The sequence below is a fragment of the Trichoderma gamsii genome, assembly GCF_001481775.2.
Source record: "Trichoderma gamsii strain T6085 chromosome Unknown Scaffold_44.2, whole genome shotgun sequence".
In the NCBI taxonomy this organism is placed as follows: domain Eukaryota; kingdom Fungi; phylum Ascomycota; class Sordariomycetes; order Hypocreales; family Hypocreaceae; genus Trichoderma; species Trichoderma gamsii.
In genome coordinates, this window is record NW_020171381.1 from 144,217 (window position 1) to 163,281 (window position 19,065).

At 51.9% G+C, this 19,065-nt stretch overlaps 7 protein-coding genes across 7 annotated transcripts; 5 read left to right on the forward strand and 2 right to left on the reverse strand.

Annotated features, from left to right (window-relative positions):
• Positions 1-935: 935 nt before the first annotated feature.
• On the forward strand, positions 936-3,064 carry TGAM01_v209282 (hypothetical protein; the record flags this gene model as incomplete). The annotated part of the gene is made up of 5 exons (XM_024550523.1): positions 936-995; positions 1,061-1,843; positions 1,900-2,673; positions 2,772-2,951; positions 3,008-3,064. The coding sequence occupies 5 exons, from the start codon at positions 936-938 to the stop codon at positions 3,062-3,064; spliced, it is 1,854 nt and encodes a 617-aa protein (XP_024404730.1).
• A 586-nt stretch (positions 3,065-3,650) lies between these two features.
• TGAM01_v209283 (hypothetical protein) lies at positions 3,651-3,993 on the reverse strand (the record flags this gene model as incomplete). The annotated part of the gene is made up of 2 exons (XM_018801912.2): positions 3,651-3,906; positions 3,977-3,993. 2 exons carry the CDS (start codon positions 3,991-3,993, stop codon positions 3,651-3,653), a joined length of 273 nt encoding a protein of 90 aa, XP_018664737.2.
• Positions 3,994-6,313: 2,320 nt separating this feature from the next.
• On the forward strand, positions 6,314-9,290 carry TGAM01_v209284 (hypothetical protein; the record flags this gene model as incomplete). The annotated part of the gene is made up of 3 exons (XM_024550524.1): positions 6,314-6,922; positions 6,996-9,209; positions 9,279-9,290. 3 exons carry the CDS (start codon positions 6,314-6,316, stop codon positions 9,288-9,290), a joined length of 2,835 nt encoding a protein of 944 aa, XP_024404731.1.
• Positions 9,291-12,182: 2,892 nt separating this feature from the next.
• Positions 12,183-13,514, forward strand: TGAM01_v209285 (mitogen-activated protein kinase; the record flags this gene model as incomplete). Its single annotated transcript, XM_018801910.1, has 4 exons — positions 12,183-12,295; positions 12,374-12,569; positions 12,675-13,056; positions 13,138-13,514. 4 exons carry the CDS (start codon positions 12,183-12,185, stop codon positions 13,512-13,514), a joined length of 1,068 nt encoding a protein of 355 aa, XP_018664735.1.
• Positions 13,515-14,663: 1,149 nt separating this feature from the next.
• On the forward strand, positions 14,664-15,640 carry TGAM01_v209286 (oxidation resistance protein 1; the record flags this gene model as incomplete). Its single annotated transcript, XM_018801909.1, has 2 exons — positions 14,664-15,074; positions 15,206-15,640. The coding sequence occupies 2 exons, from the start codon at positions 14,664-14,666 to the stop codon at positions 15,638-15,640; spliced, it is 846 nt and encodes a 281-aa protein (XP_018664734.1).
• A 587-nt stretch (positions 15,641-16,227) lies between these two features.
• On the reverse strand, positions 16,228-17,240 carry TGAM01_v209287 (uroporphyrinogen-III synthase; the record flags this gene model as incomplete). Its single annotated transcript, XM_018801908.1, has 2 exons — positions 16,228-16,853; positions 16,928-17,240. The coding sequence occupies 2 exons, from the start codon at positions 17,238-17,240 to the stop codon at positions 16,228-16,230; spliced, it is 939 nt and encodes a 312-aa protein (XP_018664733.1).
• A 481-nt stretch (positions 17,241-17,721) lies between these two features.
• TGAM01_v209288 (hypothetical protein) lies at positions 17,722-18,434 on the forward strand (the record flags this gene model as incomplete). The annotated part of the gene is made up of 2 exons (XM_018801907.1): positions 17,722-17,852; positions 17,975-18,434. The coding sequence occupies 2 exons, from the start codon at positions 17,722-17,724 to the stop codon at positions 18,432-18,434; spliced, it is 591 nt and encodes a 196-aa protein (XP_018664732.1).
• Positions 18,435-19,065: the final 631 nt, after the last annotated feature.

The window sequence follows — 19,065 nt, forward strand, 5'->3', positions numbered from 1 at the left end:
GTATACACAATTAGCAACGACATCGTGCGCATCCCTAGCTCAATAAGCACGGCATAGCTATATCGATGCTCTGCTATATAGGCCTATTTCCTACCTACCTACTATTTGCCAATTTATCCGGGAGACAACATCCAGTCACCACCAACCACTCACTCTCCCTAGAGACGACATCACCTACCTCACCTCAAGCTCAGCCTCGGCAACTCACACGTCCATCTCACGAAGCCTTCGCTGCTCTGCTCGTCGCGGACGAAAATACATCGCCTCTCGCCTACCTTCCAACGCTTCGGCATTTCTCGTCACTCACTGTTGCACCGCCATCCACCTGCCTGGCTTGTGACAGGTTGAGCAAACATTTCCTTTCGTGGCCTCTTGTTCATGGGCCCCTCCCCTTGCCCCCCAACATCTTAGGAGTTGGTTGGTGCCCTCAAATTCTTGGCTGGCGGCCTTCCTTTCTTTTTGCTTTTGCGTCGAGAAAGCACAGGCTACATCGGAGCTCATCCCTCTAATCCCCCCGCTACAATTTCGTTTCTTCCAGCTCCAAACTCCTTCACCTCCTGGATTTGCTCCGAAATTCTCTTCCGCTTTTCTCTTTTCTCTTTCTCTTATACATCTTTTTCTGGTTTTGGATACGGACTACAGCAGCGTTACTTTTGCTTGCATACGCCGTTCGCTATACTCGAGCTCGTCCCAATTCGGCAATCTAAGTGGTGCCAGCAATTCCGCCGCGTCTCTCCTCCACTTGATAAGGAGGCGCATTACTTGTTTTAAACAGAGAGAGACTCGTCATCTGTTAGAGATTCGGCCTGGCGAGAATATCGGATTCGCACGCCTACATGATCAAGTATCATGGTTCCGGCAGCACAACCCCTCCACTCAAGATACAACGTTTAATATAAACCGATACCCTGAAACCTTCATCGCCATCCACCACCATGGTCTATCAAGGCAAGCCCTCTAGGGGCTGTCAGATGTGCCGTACGCGCCGCATCAAGGTATGTCCTCAGCTCTTTGGTCCGGTTGGGATGCTCAGCGCCGAAAGAAACTCATCATCTACCAGTGTGACGAGACAAAGCCTACATGTAAGCAGTGTGCCAAGTCTCGCCGGCAGTGCCCCGGATACAGAGATGAGTTCGACTTAGTGTTTCGTAACGAGACTCAGGCAACAGAGAAGAGAGCTCAGCGCGCCTCGAAAAAAGCCTTGGCCCAGAGGATGAGCAAGTTCTCCGCTGCTTCCTCGTCAGAATCACCCTCTCCAAACGAGACGTTCTCAGCACCCTCCTCCTTTAGCACCGCCGAGCATCTGGCTTCACTAGCCTCGCATGGCCGAAAGAATCAGCAGACGCCCTGGACCGGTCTGTATGCCCTTCTGCAGAAACCCCAGATGGACCTGGAGGGCCAAGCGAGCTGTCATTTCCTGTCCAACTACGTCCTCATTCCTCGAGGGGGAAACGGCCGCGGGTTTCTCGAGTACATTGTGCCACTGCTGAGAGCAGAAGACGTTGCTCCTCAGTTTAAAGCTGCATTCGATGCCTGTGCGATGGCTAGCTTTGCCAATTCTCAGGGCAACCAGCATCTTGTTGAACGTGCTCTGCGCACTCATTCCAAGGCTTTGGGGGCTATCAACGTGGCATTGAATAATCCAGACACTATCAAGCAGGACTCTACCTTGGCGGCAATTCTCCTGCTGGGACTTTTTGAAAACATTACAACACGAAATCTTGGCATGTTGGCTTGGGGCCCTCACATCCGGGCGGCGATCCAGCTTGTTAGGAAACGAGGCCGCAAACAACTGCGGACCAAAATCGGCGTGGCATTATTCATAGCTGTGCGAACTCAAATGGTAAGTCTAGTATCTTGTGGATTCTCTTTTGCTTCCTTCTAATCGCGTTTCTGTAGATTGTCCACACGCTCAGCACCGCCAAGCCCCCTCTGATGCAATCAGAGTGGTGGGTTAATTCAGATGCGATACGAGACCCCCTTGCCTCCCAGTGCCAGAAACTCAGTCTCCGTGCGGGTGAAATCAGAGCGGAAGTCAATCGACTCATGAGCCAACTGCCTCGGAACATGGAGAGCGTCGAGGCTATCCGAGATATGATCAGGCAATCCCAGGAGGTGGATTTTGAGTGCGTTCGCTGGGCAGAGTCGCTGCCGGAGAATTTCAGGTATCGGACGATCCTCTGGCAGGACGATATCCCCGATGCAGACTATTCTCAGCTAGAGGTGTTCCCAGGCCGCGTCGACGCTTACCCAGATTTATGGGTAGCCAGCCTATGGAGCACGATGCGAGTGTCTCGAATCATCTTGGCATCTCTCGTCATCCGATGCGCAGCCTGGGTTTGCTCGCCGGTTGACTACCGTACGGCGCCAGAGTATGCCACAGCGAGGAGGATATGCGCAGATAGCATTACGGATATAATAGCATCAGTACCCTATCAGCTCGGGTGGTTTTCGACGCGCAAGCATCTATTCAACCAGCAAGAAAGCCTTGTTGCATTCGCCTGCGGAGACGAGGATAGCTCAAAAAGCCTCGCCGGATACTTTTTGACATGGCCATTGGCCTGCATCCAAGGTCAAGACTACACAACTGATGCTCAGAGGACCTGGGCCCGGGGACGGCTCACTTACATTGGGAGAGAGCTAGGTGTAGCCTATGCTCTGATGCTGACTCAGGTATACATTATCTCCTTTTTTCACAACTCCTAGATACCATTCCATTCCCGACTCATTCCCTTAAGATGCCTGGCGGCTAACCGCTGAAATCAATGTAGCTCAACTATCGAACTCCTTCCATGCTTATCAGGATGGACGGCTTGATGGCCACCAACACTTCCCCCAACGTCGAGAAGCTCCTCTCCATGAAAGTCGCGAAGCCGTCTACAATCATGTCCGCAAACCCTATGCCACAGCAGTTCTTCAGACAGAACTTCCAGGGCCAGCCAACCGTACTGGTAAGTGAGGTAGCAAACATTATTTGAGGGCTAGCTCGCTAAAGATACTGTGACAGCTGCCGCAGCATACAGTTATATCCACATACGATGATACGAGTCCAGAGGGTGACTGAGCTTTTGTGTGTCACGCAGCAAAAGCATAGGGGCTGAAGGCGCATGTACGAGACAAGCTACAAACAAAGGGGTATGGTAATCAGGCGCAAAAGGGCAGACACATTCGCAGGCATGCGAAACGGTATTATTGGTTTTCTGGTTCTTCTTTTGGATAACGTCACCGTATCATATTGTTTGTTAATGGGGAGGGAGGGGAAATATCAGCGCAGGTGTTTAGATAGTGTTACATATTACAAGATATGCATGATGACCGCTTGGATACCTTGTTCGGCCCAGCGACAACGCAACAATCACCATCGTCTTGGTGAAATTCGAGTTATTCCTCCGCATTGCTCTTGGCAAGTACATCGTATCCATGAAGTGATGGCGAAACGATCATTTCCCATCTCCTCTTTCCGAAGCCATTACCAGGACTTGGTTCCCCTTGGTATTTCGTGCGCGTCCTTTCACATGTCATTTAAAACTTAGAGTCGGCTTGATAGCTCTTTTGAGTATCACTATCTCGAGCCTTTTCTCTTCCTATAAGCAGACACAAAAACATTCAAGTCAGAATCTTGTCCCTAAAAGATGTAGTTGGCCTTCAACTCACATTTCCTCGTCCTTCTGAGCGGCGGCCAGATTCCAGGCCTTGACGACGTAGCTCTGCGTCTTGTCGACGTACTTTTCGTTTTGCATCTGCCGGACGCCGACGCGCACGCCGTCCTTTGTGAAGACGACGTTCTTCTTGCCCATGCGCTCGGACGCGCTCTCGCGGATCTTGGTGAATGAGAGGTAGACCTGGTAGAGGACCCAGGCGATGCCGCTGATGAAGGCGATGGCAATGACGAGGGGCACGACTTGGCTGTGGACGCGCGCAAACTGCTTGTTAGACTTTTCTCTCGTGGGAGAGGGATTACGAAAACAGGGCGTACCGAATTATTGAAGGCATGGTGTTTTCGATGGTGGGAGATTAGATGAGCTGAGATGAGCTGAGAAGATTTGGTATAGAATAAAAAAATGGGTATCTGGTTAAAAGAGAAGAGAGAATATGGAGAATATGGCCTTGGCACGAAAAGCGGTATCTTTGATGTAGTGAAGCGGTGTTATTGAAGTCTTGAGGCGCGCGACAGGATGATGTCAATTGTGGTGTTTGAAAATCGAAGGGATAGAGAAAGCTGAAGGAATGGCAGTCACGCGACAGAAGAAGAGAAGTAAAAGTAGAGTAAAAGAAATAAGAAAAGTAAAAAGCGCGACGTGATAAGAAGAAGTAGAGATTTTCGTGGCGTGCCTGAATTAGAAATGAGAGGAAACGGTTTTGGGAGATTCGGGACTTTAAAGAGGCGAAGCTGAAAGCTGAAAGGAATAAATTGTTTTTTGAGGGGGGGTGGGAGGCTTGACAGGGAATGCTGGGAGAATCTGGCCTAGGGATGGACGGATTGCCAAATGGAGGAGGCCTCTGCCTCTTTTTCTATCGGGCTACGAATAAGAATAAAGGTACAGGCCAATTCATTATAGGTAGAGCCCACCTACCAGAAATAGCACTATGAAGCGAACAGGGTCTGCGCTGCATGGTCTGCATGTGCCGTGGGAGCTGCTGCGGTTGGTTTGCAAGAACTAATAAGAGGAGGCACCGGGCTGTGGAATTCGGGCTCGGAACAAGCATAATTCCATGAGACGGCGCGCTCCACGAAAGAAGGGGGAGAAACAACAACTTCAGTGTTCTTTTTTGGAGCCCCTTTTGTTCGTCGATTTGCGGAGGTCGAGGTATGTAAGACCTAAGATCAAATATCGAGGGTTGCTTACTGTAGCAGAGTCCCTTGTTTTGTCAAAGCTGGGCTGCTGTTGGTGATTACTGAGGGTTTCCGGTGCCTGAATGTTTTAGTGGGCTCTGGAGAAGCGCTAATGCGCTGTGGGCACGGCGGTGGGTTCTGTAGGCGAATGCCTGTCAGTATTGCTGCATGCTTGTGTATTTGAATGTATTCAATGTTGTAAATGTCTGGTGTGATGAATTAGCTATTCGTCCTCTTTCTTTTCGATGACATACTGTGTATGATAGGCAGATGAGATTTGAAGAATTCTAGGCTAATGGCCATGCAAGGTCTACTACTTATACCAGGAGGCGAAAACTCACAACTCTACGACACAGGCAAGTGAATAGGTGCATCGAAACCACTCTACAAGACACTTCGGGTTAAAGAAGGAAGACGTCAACACTTGCATTGAACTCGGCGTAAATCTATACCGGAATACAGCAGCCAGCCGTTTCATCAATATCCCGTTTCGATGGAGTGAAATCCCCCGCAGCCAAGCAGCGTCCTAATCGGGACACTGCAGTGGCGATGATTCAACAGGGGCTCTAGTTTCATTTCGCTTGCCGGATTCCGCGCATCGTTCATCTGTTCCTTGGCCGTATCTGGTGCTATGATTTCGACCTACCCTGGGGGCTGGACAGGCTGCTCAATGAGATAAATAAAATTTACTTCGTATATAAAATAGGTTTCTTGTAAGTGAACCATTTTCACATCTCGTCTATGCTAGTGCTAGATTTTCACGAAAAAGATTTTATTCTTCGAAATACCTCGAGAAAATCCAGACCACTGCTATGGAGGTATTGCAGAGCATGTGGCCTTCAGCTTACATTGAGGAGCCTGATTTTACTTAGGTAGTGTGGCTGAGCCGAGCATGCCAGCTAAACAATGCTTCTGACTGGCATCGTGGCCTTAACATTTCCAGGCTACACTCACGCTCTCCTGATGAAAAATGTGATTGCGTGTCTCAATAACACGAGATTCTTGGCCATTCAATAGACACCTGTTCAAATTCTCGTGCTTTTTGCCAGGCTATAAAATTGCCGCCTGCAACATTGTCATATTTCAGAGCTGCGTCAAGCCTCCCTGCTCCAGCCACAGCGCCCCTCTCCATGTGGCGCAGAGGCGGTCTACTCCGTAATTACTTGTTGATCCAAAGAGGACACACTGCTGAATCGATCGAGGTACTGCACCAGCAGTGACAGCTGGCTCTGCCCACGACCAACCAAACTTCTTCCATCTCCAGCCTATCAATCCGCCCGGCCGGCTGGCTTCAACGTCCAAATCACCCATATTTCGATTGTCGGACTCCAACTAGGTCGTTCTCATTCCCTCGCTCGAGCGCCAAGCTAGAGCTCTCTTTGTTGGGAACCCCCACCGACCCGATCTGACCTACCTATATCAACATCCCCTCCCTTCAGCCGCGCACATAGCGACGCCTTCTGTCGATACTCTATCACCATGTCGGCGCCGCCCAACGATGGCTACGGCCAACCGCTTGATCAAGCACAGGAGCAGCCTTACGATGGCCAAGCCGCGCACCCAGCGCACCAAGAGGGAGCTGCTGCGGGCAAGAAGAAGAAGCGAGGATATGCGGCGCAAGCTTTCGAGGTCGGCACAGGAGCCAATGCTCTAGCAGGTGGCCAGGTACCAGGCGGACAGCCATTCGCTGGCGCGCCAATCCAAGGCGGTGCCGCTCCCTACGGATCATATCCTCAAGCCGAGCCTCAGCCCGTCGCCGGCGGCCCTGCAGCTCCTGGATATCAGTATCCCCAGCCCGGTTATGGCGGCCAGCAACCCGCCGCGGCATCGCAGCCCGCTTACGGCGGCTATCAGGCTCCGGATCAGGGATACCAACCACCAGGAGGTCAAGGACCTGCCGCCGGCGTCGCTGGTATCACCCAGGGCATGGCTGGTATGCAGATGGGCAGCCAGCCTCAACAGCCTCAGATGGCCCAAGCAGCCAGACCCGCTGTCCTCAACCAGCTGTATCCTACGGATCTTTTGACGCAGCCATTCAATGCCACGGAGCTGGATCTACCTCCTCCTCCGATTATCCTCCCGCAAAATGTGAGTAAATACATGTCTTTTAGTGATACGCGCGGCTTTAGCTGACCAGCGCTTCTTCGCCTTTCGCACACAGACTAGCGTGACCGACTCGCCAGATGCCAACTGCCCTTCGCGATACATCCGCTCTACAATTAATGCCGTCCCTACATCGAACTCGCTGCTCAAGAAATCCAAGCTGCCATTTGCACTAATAATCCAGCCGTACGGAGCCCTCCACGATGACGAGGATCCCATACCAGTTGTCCAAGATCAGGTCATTTCTCGCTGCCGAAGATGCAGGACATACATCAACCCTTTCGTTACCTTTTTGGACCATGGCCACCGCTGGAGGTGCAACATGTGCAACCTGAGCAACGACGTGCCCCAGGCCTTTGATTGGGATGTCGCGGCTCAGCAGGCGGCCGACCGATGGCGACGCCACGAGCTCAACCACGCCGTTGTCGAGTTTGTTGCTCCTCAGGAGTACATGGTCCGACCACCGCAGCCTCTGGTGTACCTATTCTGCTTCGACGTGAGCTACGCAGCTGTTTCCAACGGTCTCCTGGCCACGAGCGCTCGAACCATTCTCGACAGCCTGAACAGGATACCCAATGCCGACCGCCGAACTCGTCTCGGTTTCCTTGCGGTTGACTCTAGCCTTCACTACTTCTCCATCCCCAAGGACTCGGACGAGAATGGCGAGACCAGCATGCTGGTGGTTAGCGACCTTGATGAGCCTTTCCTGCCGGTGCCTCACGACCTCCTGGTTCCCCTGGCCGAGAGCCGCCAGAGCATCGAGAAATTCCTCTCGAAGCTGCCGGATATGTTCCAGAACAACCAGAGCAACGGTTCGTGCATGGGATCCGCTCTGCGTGCCGGACACAAGCTCATTTCTGCTCTTGGCGGTAAAATTGTTGTCCTTACTGCCTCGCTGCCCAATATCGGCGTCGGAAAGCTGGATATGAGGGAGGACAAGAAGCTTTTGGGAACTTCAAAGGAGAGCAGTCTCCTGCAAACTTCAAACAGTTTCTACAAGAGCTTTGCCGTCGAGTGCTCCAAGAACCAGGTTTCCATTGACATGTTTTTGTTCTCGTCCCAGTACCAAGACGTGGCGTCGCTGAGCAACCTGCCGAGATACACTGGTGGTCAGACCTGGTTCTATCCTGGCTGGCACGCCTCACGGCCGGAAGACGCGCTGAAGTTTGCCTCCGAGTTTAGCGATTACTTGTCGTCTGAAATCGGACTGGAAGCCGTCCTCCGAGTTCGTGCGACTACGGGTCTGCGCATGAACGCCTTCTACGGAAACTTCTTCAACCGTAGCTCGGATCTTTGCGCCTTCCCCGCTTTCCCTCGCGACCAGGCCTACGTTGTCGAAGTTGCGATTGATGAGAATCTCACTAAGAACGTGGTGTGCCTTCAAGCAGCTGTACTACACACTACATGCAACGGAGAACGTCGTATCAGAGTGCTGACCCTCGCCTTGCCCACGACGACGAACTTGTCTGATCTGTATGCATCAGCGGACCAGCACGCCATCACCACCTATTTCAGCCACAAGGCCGTGGAGAGAGCGCTCAGCAGCGGCCTCGACGCGGCTCGGGATGCTCTGTCAGCCAAGGTCACCGAGCTCCTCCAAACCTTCAAGAAGGAGCTAGCCGGTGGTAGCATGGGCGGAGGTCTGCAGTTCCCTGCCAACCTTCGCGCTCTTCCTCTCCTGTTCCTTGGTCTCACAAAGAATGTCGGACTGCGAAAGTCAACGCAGATTCCGTCTGATATCAGATCGGCTGCCCTGTGTCTCCTCTCTACGCTCCCGATTCCTTTGTTAATCCGATACATCTACCCCAAGTTCTACTCTCTACATGACATGCCTGACAACGCTGGTGTACCCGATGAGACCACAGGCCAGATTACGCTCCCCCCGGCGCATAACCTTGCTTCGGAGAGATTAGTATCATACGGTCTCTACCTGATTGATGATGGCCAGGTTCAGTTCCTGTGGGTGGGCCGAGACACCGTCCCCCAGCTGATTGCCGATGTCTTTGGAGTAGAGGATCGTACACAGGTTCACGTCGGCAAGGGACGGGTCCCCGAGCTCGAGAACGACTTCAACGAGCGCGTCCGAGCTGTGATTCAGAAGAGCCGGGATCACCGAGCACTTGGAGTGGGAAGCATCACCGTGCCCCACCTGTATATTGTCCGAGAAGATGGCGAGCCGTCTCTCAAGCTGTGGGCGCAGACACTGCTCGTGGAGGACCGAGCGGACCAGGGAGTGAGTGCCGCACAGTGGCTGGGCACACTGCGAGAGAAGGTATGTGGACTGGCATCATAACGATATATCGCTCTATGAAACGGAATACTGACATGAATATCAATCTAGGTTGTGCAGTAATGTTGAAGCGTGCCTGCACTTACGAAAACGTGTTATGGTGTTGCAATTTATAATTGTATAGACTAGGGTAGTGACGGGGGATTCTTCACATGGTGGCTGGCCTGGAGTAAAAAGCAAAATGAGGATAGGAGCGAGGAGAAGGACTTGTGGCTTTATAGTACTATACAAGCAATATTTCAACAAAAACTACTAATGAAAAAATGAAGCATTGTCGAACTTTTAACCTTTAACCGAGTACCCTTGATGCCATGATCGAGTTGGTAATACTCCATATATGCGGATGCCGGTGATAGGCCCGCTGGACGGCCGTTAATAGTAGCAGCTTTTGCGAAGAGTACTAGCATTCAGGGGCAAGACGAAGAATGGTGGCGTGTCTTTTGACAGGTTGGTTGCATGTAACTCCATCTTGTGAATGCGCCTACTTGACGACCAATGCGAAGCTCTAGAGGGCAGCTGTAAACATGAAAGCTTGTGACGGAGGCATGAATATTGGCATCACAGGAGCGCTAAGGCATGTGCGGCTCGTTTTCGTCACATTTGCTGCGGGCGTTATAGTGCTAGCAAGGGACTCTTTCGTTACTACTAGTCTGAGCAACATATTTATCATTCTACAGATTCCTTTTCTTATTTTTTGCTACTGCCTGCTTATAGATTCTCTGCCCTGTGGTAGGACACCACAAGCGAGGATGCCGAAAAGAGACAAGAAAACAGGACCCGAGATTTTGAAACGACGCTTGGAAAAGAACTTCTAACGTCCTTGTTTGAGGTTGCGCGGCGGCGGTTCTCCCCCATCCTCCGTGTGATTTGCGCCGCAGGTTGGGCAGGGGTGTGGGGGCGCGGATTGGATTTTTTTTTGGGTGATGAAACAGGCGAGGGGGAGACGCTTGATAGGCCAATGGGAATGGAGATTAGGCGCTTGGCACAGTGGTTGGAGGGGGCCTGGACAGTCGAGGAGTCGAACTTGGAAGGCTTTCGGATAGTTGGGGGGACAAAAAAGAAAGATGAAATGCCGGGGAAAGGCTGTTTGTTTGGCGACGGCTTGGGATCGGTATTTCTGGGAGAAGAAGAGGTGAAAATGCTGGGAAATGTTTTGTTTTACTGCATGCCCAAGTAGGGAGATATGCAGCGCACTGTGATGCCATTATCTCGCAGCATGAGCGTGCGTGAATAGGTAGCCCTGAGCGATTGTCGAGGGTCGCGATCTGAAGCGCCATTGGACCACTGGCGTGCGCCTCTCAGCCTGTAAGATGGCTCAAACGCCCCTGGGCCACGATCCCCTCTCCAAGTCCCACCCGAGCCTCCTGCGCTACGGAACGCTTTAGCGGGCTCTAGCGTGCTAGCGGACGGCGCTATCGCTGGGTGAGGTTCTGCGTTAAGGGACGGGGCGAGGGCCTAGAGCTTGACTCTATCTTTGTGTGATGCTTTGGGATCAGTTTTTTGAGAGAAGAGAGAGAAATCGAGAGATATGGAGAAGGAGAGTGTATTTTCAGTTAGAGGGCTCTGTAGGATGTATTGCTTATTTGCATCACCTCAGCTTTCTATTCAGCCTGTACTCGTTTATGACAACCAACGGCAGATGCCCATTGTTCTGTGCTTCTGTTAGATAGAGGGCTAGCATAGCTCCCTACTTCATCGCTCCTCCTGTTTGCCGCCTTGCAAACACCGTCAACCAACCATTCCCAAGGCCAGCTGCAGCCATAGATGGGCTGCATTTCTTCAGCGACCCAATCCGGTCTCGTTCTACGGGGTTTCGTTTCAACAAAAGATCAATACAATCAAGGCACGTAGCACTAAGAGTCACGGCAGGGTCCTCCGGCATTTCCCCGTCATCCTCTCCCCCGGTGCAAAACCAAACCGTCCTCAAGCATCCTCAAGCACCATCACCTTATTCTCTGTCCCCTGTTGAGCCTGAGCTTCTCGACGTCTGAATAGAGCCCAGCCCAGCCTGTAAAAAGAGCTCCAGCCAACTGCTGCTGTTCAGTCTGGTCTATCTGTCTACCAGGATCGGCAGGTTGTCACAGGTCGGGTTGCAAGGGGTCCCCCGAGCGGATCCTCGCCGTACGAACCTGTAACTCTCTCTCTTCAGCCTACCTTGCCCTTCCAGCATCACCATCTCCCCAGAGGCTGAAGAGACAGCTCTTCCGGTTGTTTATTCCTCCAGCCGTCAAGAGTCCCCTGGCCTGGAGAAGCCTCCTAGTTCGTCCCCGCCGGCCCTCCTGAATTATTGCCCTGTGCCTGTGCGGCATACGAGCAGCTGGTAGCACGAGCAGCCTTTAGTACATAATACTGACCACCACTCAGCTGAAGGGAGCTTGAGATACAAAGACCTTCCACCATCCCCCCCCCCACTTGGCCCAGCACGCACCTTCGACCCCGCAGCCAAGCAGCTTTTTGGCTCAGCACACCGAGAGTTCCATACAACATTGCTTTATACGGAGCCAGACAGCCGCCCTTATAGCTCCCCAAAATCTCACCCTCTGGTCAACGACTTCTCCTCTAACAACGTCTGCATCTTTGCGTGTCAAGCTCCTTCATCCTGTTAGTAGCTGCATCGCCCGATTCCCGTTTTCGATGCGAGAGAGACCTCAACTGACCGCATTAGTTCGCTGAGTGGAGTTGCGCTTTAGATTGTCGACCGCTATCCGCACATTAGCCTGCGGGCGTCGACGAGCAATCTACAAACAGACAGCCCACCGAGAGAGGCCTTTGTCACCCTTTTCTGAACTCTAGTGTGCTTTTTCGTCTTTCGTTTTCCTGTTCGCCGCTTCGGTCTAGAGCATTTCTGAGAAGCACGAGAGCCTCAAAGCGAGCTTTCGGAATTGCCCGCACCTCTTCACAACCACAAAACCACAACTGCCGTCGATTTAGGCCCAAGCCGCCAGCCCGACCACCATGTCTCGGTCGAACGCTCCCAATGCGTCGGCTTCGCGCAAGATCTCCTTCAATGTCAGCGAGCAGTATGATATCCAGGACGTAGTCGGTGAAGGAGCCTACGGTGTCGTTTGGTAAGTTTTTTTGCCTGTTTCTCACCTTCTGGTGATTCTGGGACACGCCGTTTGCTAACAGCGATTTGACGTGGACAGCTCTGCCATTCACAAGCCGTCAGGACAAAAGGTTGCCATCAAGAAGATTACCCCCTTCGACCACTCCATGTTCTGCCTGCGAACCCTGCGAGAGATGAAGTTGCTGCGCTATTTCAACCACGAAAACATCATCTCCATCCTCGACATCCAGAAGCCTCGAAGCTATGATAGCTTCAACGAGGTCTACCTCATTCAGGTATTTAACCCGCTGTGAAGCTCCGGGAGTAGCTGCAAGATTCTGTCTGCTTGTCATCTTCTCCATTTCGTCTGGTACCTGTGCTCACCATCAACTTTTGCGTAGGAACTCATGGAGACGGATATGCACAGAGTCATCCGTACCCAAGATCTATCCGACGACCATTGCCAGTACTTCATTTACCAGACGCTGCGTGCTCTCAAGGCCATGCACTCGGCCAATGTTCTGCACCGAGATCTCAAGCCCTCCAACCTGCTATTAAATGCCAACTGCGATCTGAAAGTCTGCGATTTTGGTCTGGCCAGATCTGCCGCCTCTCAGGAGGACAACTCGGGTTTCATGACGGAATATGTCGCTACGCGATGGTATCGTGCACCCGAGATCATGTTGACCTTTAAGGAGTATACCAAGGCCATTGATGTTTGGTCCGTTGGCTGCATCTTGGCTGAGATGCTGAGCGGCAAGCCTCTGTTCCCTGGCAAAGATTGTAAGTGTTGATTCACAGATGGAGACTTTGAGTTGAAGACTTGACCGAATGAATAATGCGCTGACACAAAGCCTCTTCTAGACCACCACCAGCTGACTCTGATTCTGGATGTGCTCGGCACACCCACCATGGAGGACTACTACGGCATCAAGTCTCGACGAGCACGAGAGTACATCCGCTCGCTGCCTTTCAAGAAGAAGGTGCCATTCCGCACCTTGTTCCCCAAGACGTCTGACCTGGCACTCGACCTCCTGGAGAAGCTGCTTGCATTCAACCCCGTGAAGCGAATCACGGTGGAGGAGGCCCTCAAGCACCCATACCTCGAGCCCTACCACGACCCTGAGGACGAGCCCACTGCGCCTCCGATCCCGGAGGAATTTTTCGATTTCGACAAGCACAAAGATACCCTGAGCAAGGAGCAGCTGAAGCAGTTGATTTACCAAGAGATTATGCGGTAAATTGAGAATCAAGGGAGGAAATTGGTGGAACATATTGGCTGAGAGATGTCGTCGAGCTGCGTTGAGAAATTGAATTAAAGCGGAAGCATTTTCTTGAGGATATAGAGCAATTGAGACTGGCAAAGTAAGGGAATATATTTCTTGGCTACAGTCAGCCGAGATGGTGGAGGGAAGGGGAGGGACGAGATATGCAATGAATAAATACACTGGCTTCGGGTGCCTCTTACTTTTTTATTATTATTTTGTTTTCTGTTTATATATATACATATATGTATTCTGGTTCAATACATGCATGCGGTCCGTATTGCCTTTGACAAGGATGATGTGATAGGCATGGTGGTATGCTAATATACGTTTGCAGAATCGTTTTTGGACTTGGGTTAGAGGATCTACAGTACCTGTCGACAGCAAGCGATGATTTGTTTGCACCACGTCGAGACCACGACATTAAGGACCCTTGCTATTTGATCCATGGATTTAGAACCTATCTATAAAGTAGTACTCAGTCAATGTTTCATCAGGTGTTAACGTTCAAAGATTGATGTAGGTCGATTGCGCTCTGCCATGGAAGCCTTGAAGGCGCCGTGTATATTTTTAGCAGCACGTGCTACTGCTGGCTACAGGTACTGCTAGCGCGCCTTGCTGCTTCTGGCAGGTCCCACTGCAGCAGCCAGACAGCCGTCATCCGTCAACTTGTTAGCATTTTAGTGGTCTGTTGTCACCGTCCTCCAGCCACCACCAAGCTCGGTCATCACTCAATCCAGCACCACCGCCCAGGCACCTCTTACGCAGGTACATGCAGCATCCGCGCCGTGGACTCTGATCGCCAACCATCCTGGGCAGCATCAGATCATATTGTCCTTGCCGTTTTCTCCTTTTTTTCTTCTCTTTCCATGGCCGTTCAGCATTTGTTCCACCGCTGGCGGGTCTCATCTTTGGATACGTCATAACGTTTGGACCGCTAAATAGAGGGCGGAAGCTTTGCGTCTCCCCATACCGCCACATATCTAATTACCAAGCTTAATCTGCTCTTACCATTAGAGTGCTGCTTTGAAATCAGAGGGATAGCTGTAATTACTTACATCTGCTCGTCAGGCGGTTACATAGAAAAGCTCCAACGGTGGAAATACAACATCATATCCGGCAGCCATGTGGAGTTTGATGCGGCGCTGGTCGACAGAGGAGACACACGTCCCCAGCCATCTCGACGAAGACGAAGACAACAACCCTCACCGCGCGGCGACCCTAAAAGATGGCATTAACGATGTCTACACGCCCATGCTACGCACACTGAGTCCCTTCCGTCCTCCGCCGCTGGATCCAGTTGTGCTCCACGGATACAAGGACAGCACGCCCGCGGCATCGAGGCTGCTGACGACGGTGGTGGCGGAGGAGATCCGAACCATGGTGCCAGAGCGGCTGCGCATCACCGAAGACTGGCGCTTGGTGTATAGCATTGAGCAGCACGGCACGAGCCTGGCGACATTATATCAGAGGTGCAGGCAGTATGAGGGCATGAGGGTGGGCTTTGTGCTGGTTGTGAAAGATCAAGAGGGCGGGGTAAGTTTCTGAGGGTTGGCAGATGAAGTTGAAAGAAGCGTTTCCTACCTTTTGTCTTAACTTGTTTATTTATATATTGATCTTACCGGTATATTGAGGAATAACTGCTGACAAGAAGCCATCTTCAACAGACATTTGGCGCCTATCTCTCCGAATATCCTCATCCGGCTGCGTCCTATTTTGGCAACGGAGAGTGCTTCTTGTGGCGTGCCTCGACACTGACGTCTCTTCCGCTGCCACCGTCAGCCGACACGACACATTTGACGCGCAGTACGACGCTTGCTCCTCCGCCTCGATCTGGAGCTTCGACACCACGATCAATAGATACGACACCTGGCATTCGCTTCAAGGCGTTTCCATACAGCGGCCTAAACGACTTTTACATCAACTGCGAGACAGGGTTCTTGAGCGTGGGGTCTGGCGGTGGACATTATGGCCTGTGGCTGGACGACTCGCTCGATGTAGGACACAGCGCGACTTGTGAGACCTTTGGAAACGAACCGCTCAGCGATGCAGGGTCCAAGTTCAGCGTCATAGGCGTCGAGCTTTGGGTGATTGGCGCATGAAAGAAGAGTGCGGCCTTTTCTTTTTATTGTCTGATCTATCTAATCTACGGCTCTGATGAGGAAAACACAGCATTTTGAATGAGCTTGATGCTCTTTTTACATTTCCCGGAGCTCTCCCTTCTTCACTTTATTTTATATATATCGCATGTGTTGTCAGTTTTTTTTAAAGCGAAATAAGCGCACAATTACCCAAAATAATGAATCGACGGTATCAGAAGAGTGGAGGAAGTGCGCCATATCATAGGATCTACGTCAAATCCATGTATATACCATTCCGGAGCTCACGTCGAATGCGATGATGAGTGAGACGGAGAACAAGCGAAAGGCATCGGAGGCTGACCATGGCCAGAAAGAGGTGGGGGAAGAGTAATAACAATACTTGATGCTTAGACAGACAGACAGATGATTTATACTATGATACCCAGAAACCAAATTGAAAGAGCGCTATTTCCCACCATCTATGCCTCTCTAGTGTCTACTCTTACAATGTTATAGTGCTATAATCAGATGTGCCATGTCCAGCATTGGCTTTTCCCAAGCTTGTGCTTCCTCCTCTTGCTTCAATTATGTCTCGTCATAAAGACTTCTCATGATGTTTTCTCCCGGAATGCCACTATTCCCTCCAATAACCCAGCTGGTGTGGGCGTCTCAGCGCAGACATCAGGCTCAAAGTCGAATTTCTTAACCAGGTGGCTCCTAGTCGTAGGCCCAATAGTGGCTACAAACGTCCGCTCATCTCGCTGCCCGGGCATGAATTTCCCCGTGGAGGCATCCAGCACGCCCAGGCCGCGGAGCATGCTGTCACAGCCCGTCGGTGAGAAGACAATGACCCACCGAGAAGAGCTGGATCGCGTCCTCTCCAGTACTGTCGCAAAGTCCTGAGGGAATGACTCCATCTCTCCAGTGCCGTAGACGACTTCCTCGACGACAGTGATCCGCTTGTTGTCCGGTAGAGAAGGATCCATCAGGGTGCGCGGGATAATGTCTCTGCGCTGCTCGCCGACGAGGAAGAGCAGCGGGGGCAGGCTGGAGGCGTGATGGTGCCACTCGGCATAGTGGTCGAGGATGAAGTGCGCGAGGGCATCGCCGTTGCCCGTGTGGCTGCCGAAAATTTGGAGGGGGGGCTGTTGGGGGACGGCGGAGAGGGCGCGGGTGGTGGCGGGGCCGACGCTGTAGATGGGGATGTGTTGCAGGTGAGGCCATTCGGGGGAGTCTGTTGAGAGAAGTTATTATTTGGCCTTTTTTTTCCTTTTTTAAAATTAAGTTCGGCGGTGATTGAGATAATACCTTTTGCTGCTTCGTCTTCGCGCACAACGTGCGTAAATGCCTCCACTGCCCTTTGGGAAGTGAATATGATGCCACCGAATTCGCAGTCCGGGCTCGTGCCGATGCGCTTCTGGCGGAGTAGAGTTCGAACTTTGTCTACCCCGCCGTCGTCAAATTGGTGCTGTAGGACTGGTACGAATGTTGGCTCGAAGGAGGGGCTGCTGCTGGATGCTCTTGAAAAGAGTTCTTCGTATGCGTCTGTTGGACTTGATTTTGTCTTGAGCAGCAGGACTGGGATTGGCTGCTCTAGACTGGACGTTGATGGAGGTGACATGTTTGCGGAGCGCTAATGTGGGATGATGGTGATGGCTATGGTGGAGGGCATTTGATGGATGGTCGATTGGTGGTAGTATCCGTACGAGGGAATTCAATTGACCAGATTGTCCACTTTGCGCCGCTTTGAGCTTGTAAGATGCTTAAACAAGATGGCATCTCAAAAGAAGGCTGTCATCATCATAGCTCAGACGAGATCCCGAATTAGAACGTGGGGCTATTAGCGCAGTGGCTTGGAGGGGCATATCGATAAAGAAAAAAGTGTCCCGGAGCTAGGAAAGCCTCAAAGGCCGTGTGGGCTGACAAATGACATTCAGTCAATTGTTCAACTAGCGTTTAGTGTGGCCATTCTAATAGATTTCTATTCTATCTCTCAGCCTTTCTTTTTACATAACTATTTTTTTTTTGTTTACAGCCGCTTGATGCTCACTTGGGCCTTACGAAGAGCGTTGTTATAGTGTGAGAGAGGGAACTTCTAGACAATGGCTGAGGCTTCACTTCGAGACGCCACAACGGCGCTGCCAGCTTCAGCGCCCTCGGCTGCTTCCGATGCCGCCGACCAGCAGCCCAAGAAGTTTCCCAAGGGAGTCGTGCTGGGCAAAGATGGCAAGCCGTAAGTGCTCTCTTCTAGTTCTTGATTGTGTTTTATGCCTGCTTGAGCGTGGAGTGGCAGCAGTGTATAGCTTGATAGATGGATCGAGGATGGCATTAACAAAGGTAACCCTGTCTCTACAGATGCCGAAGCTGCACTTCATTTGCTGCATGGGCTACGCAGACCAAGGACCAGACCAAGAAAGACCCAGTTCCCGGCAGCAGAGCCGTATCCACCGCGGCCGTCGCCTCGGGCCCTCCAGCCGACTGTCCGCCAGACGTCGAGGCTCTTGGCCGGAGTACCTGGACGCTGCTCCATTCCATCGCGGCCTCGTACCCGGAGACGCCCTCGCAGACGCAGCGGTCCGACCTGATGAGCTTTGTCGGGCTGTTCTCCAAGCTGTATCCCTGCTGGGTCTGCGCCGAGGACTTCCAGAGCTACATGGCCCGGCAGAAACCGCAGGTGAACTCGCGCGACGAATTCTCGCAGTGGCTATGCCGCGCGCACAACGACGTGAACAAGAAGCTGGGCAAGCCGCAGTTTGACTGCTCACGCTGGGATGAGCGCTGGAGAACGGGCTGGAAGGACGGCCGCTGCGATTGATGGAGCGGCCGTGAGCTTTTTTTTTTTTTTCGACTGTACGAGTATGATTAGACGGGAAGAGACAAGGAAAACGAAAAGAAAGAGGTAAAGTCTGCGGCAAGTGCTGGCAGCAGTGTACGATTGTGAGCGAGGTCGATTCAACTCAATTCTTTTGACAGCATAATACCGACGGCGTTATTTTCGAAAGCGTTGGGAATAGGGGCAAAATAGACAGACGAGATGTCGTGTTGGGAGCATGGTACGAGGACGGGATGCGTTATCATGCAGGCTTGTTGGTGTGCGTGTACAAGTAGGCATGGCATGGTGGTGAGAGCCGTCAAGGGCAAAGCATGCCACTGTGTTTGAATAGAAAACTCCCCTTTACTCAATGCCTGGGACGGGTTTGGCCTATCGAAGCCTGTCGACTTATCAATTTCCACTATTCTGCATCACTTCAGTGCATACGAAATACCGTGATCTGATCGGTGCTTGAAACAGGCCCGTCCGAGAAAAACGAGCTGTAATTGACCGGGCGCCTGCCGAGCAACGTTCCGATGGATCTAGATGGCCTGAAGTGCCACTCCTAGGCCCTGCAGCGGGCCATTGGCGATTGACGGCGGCACTAGCGGCCTGCGTGGGCCAACTGTAAATG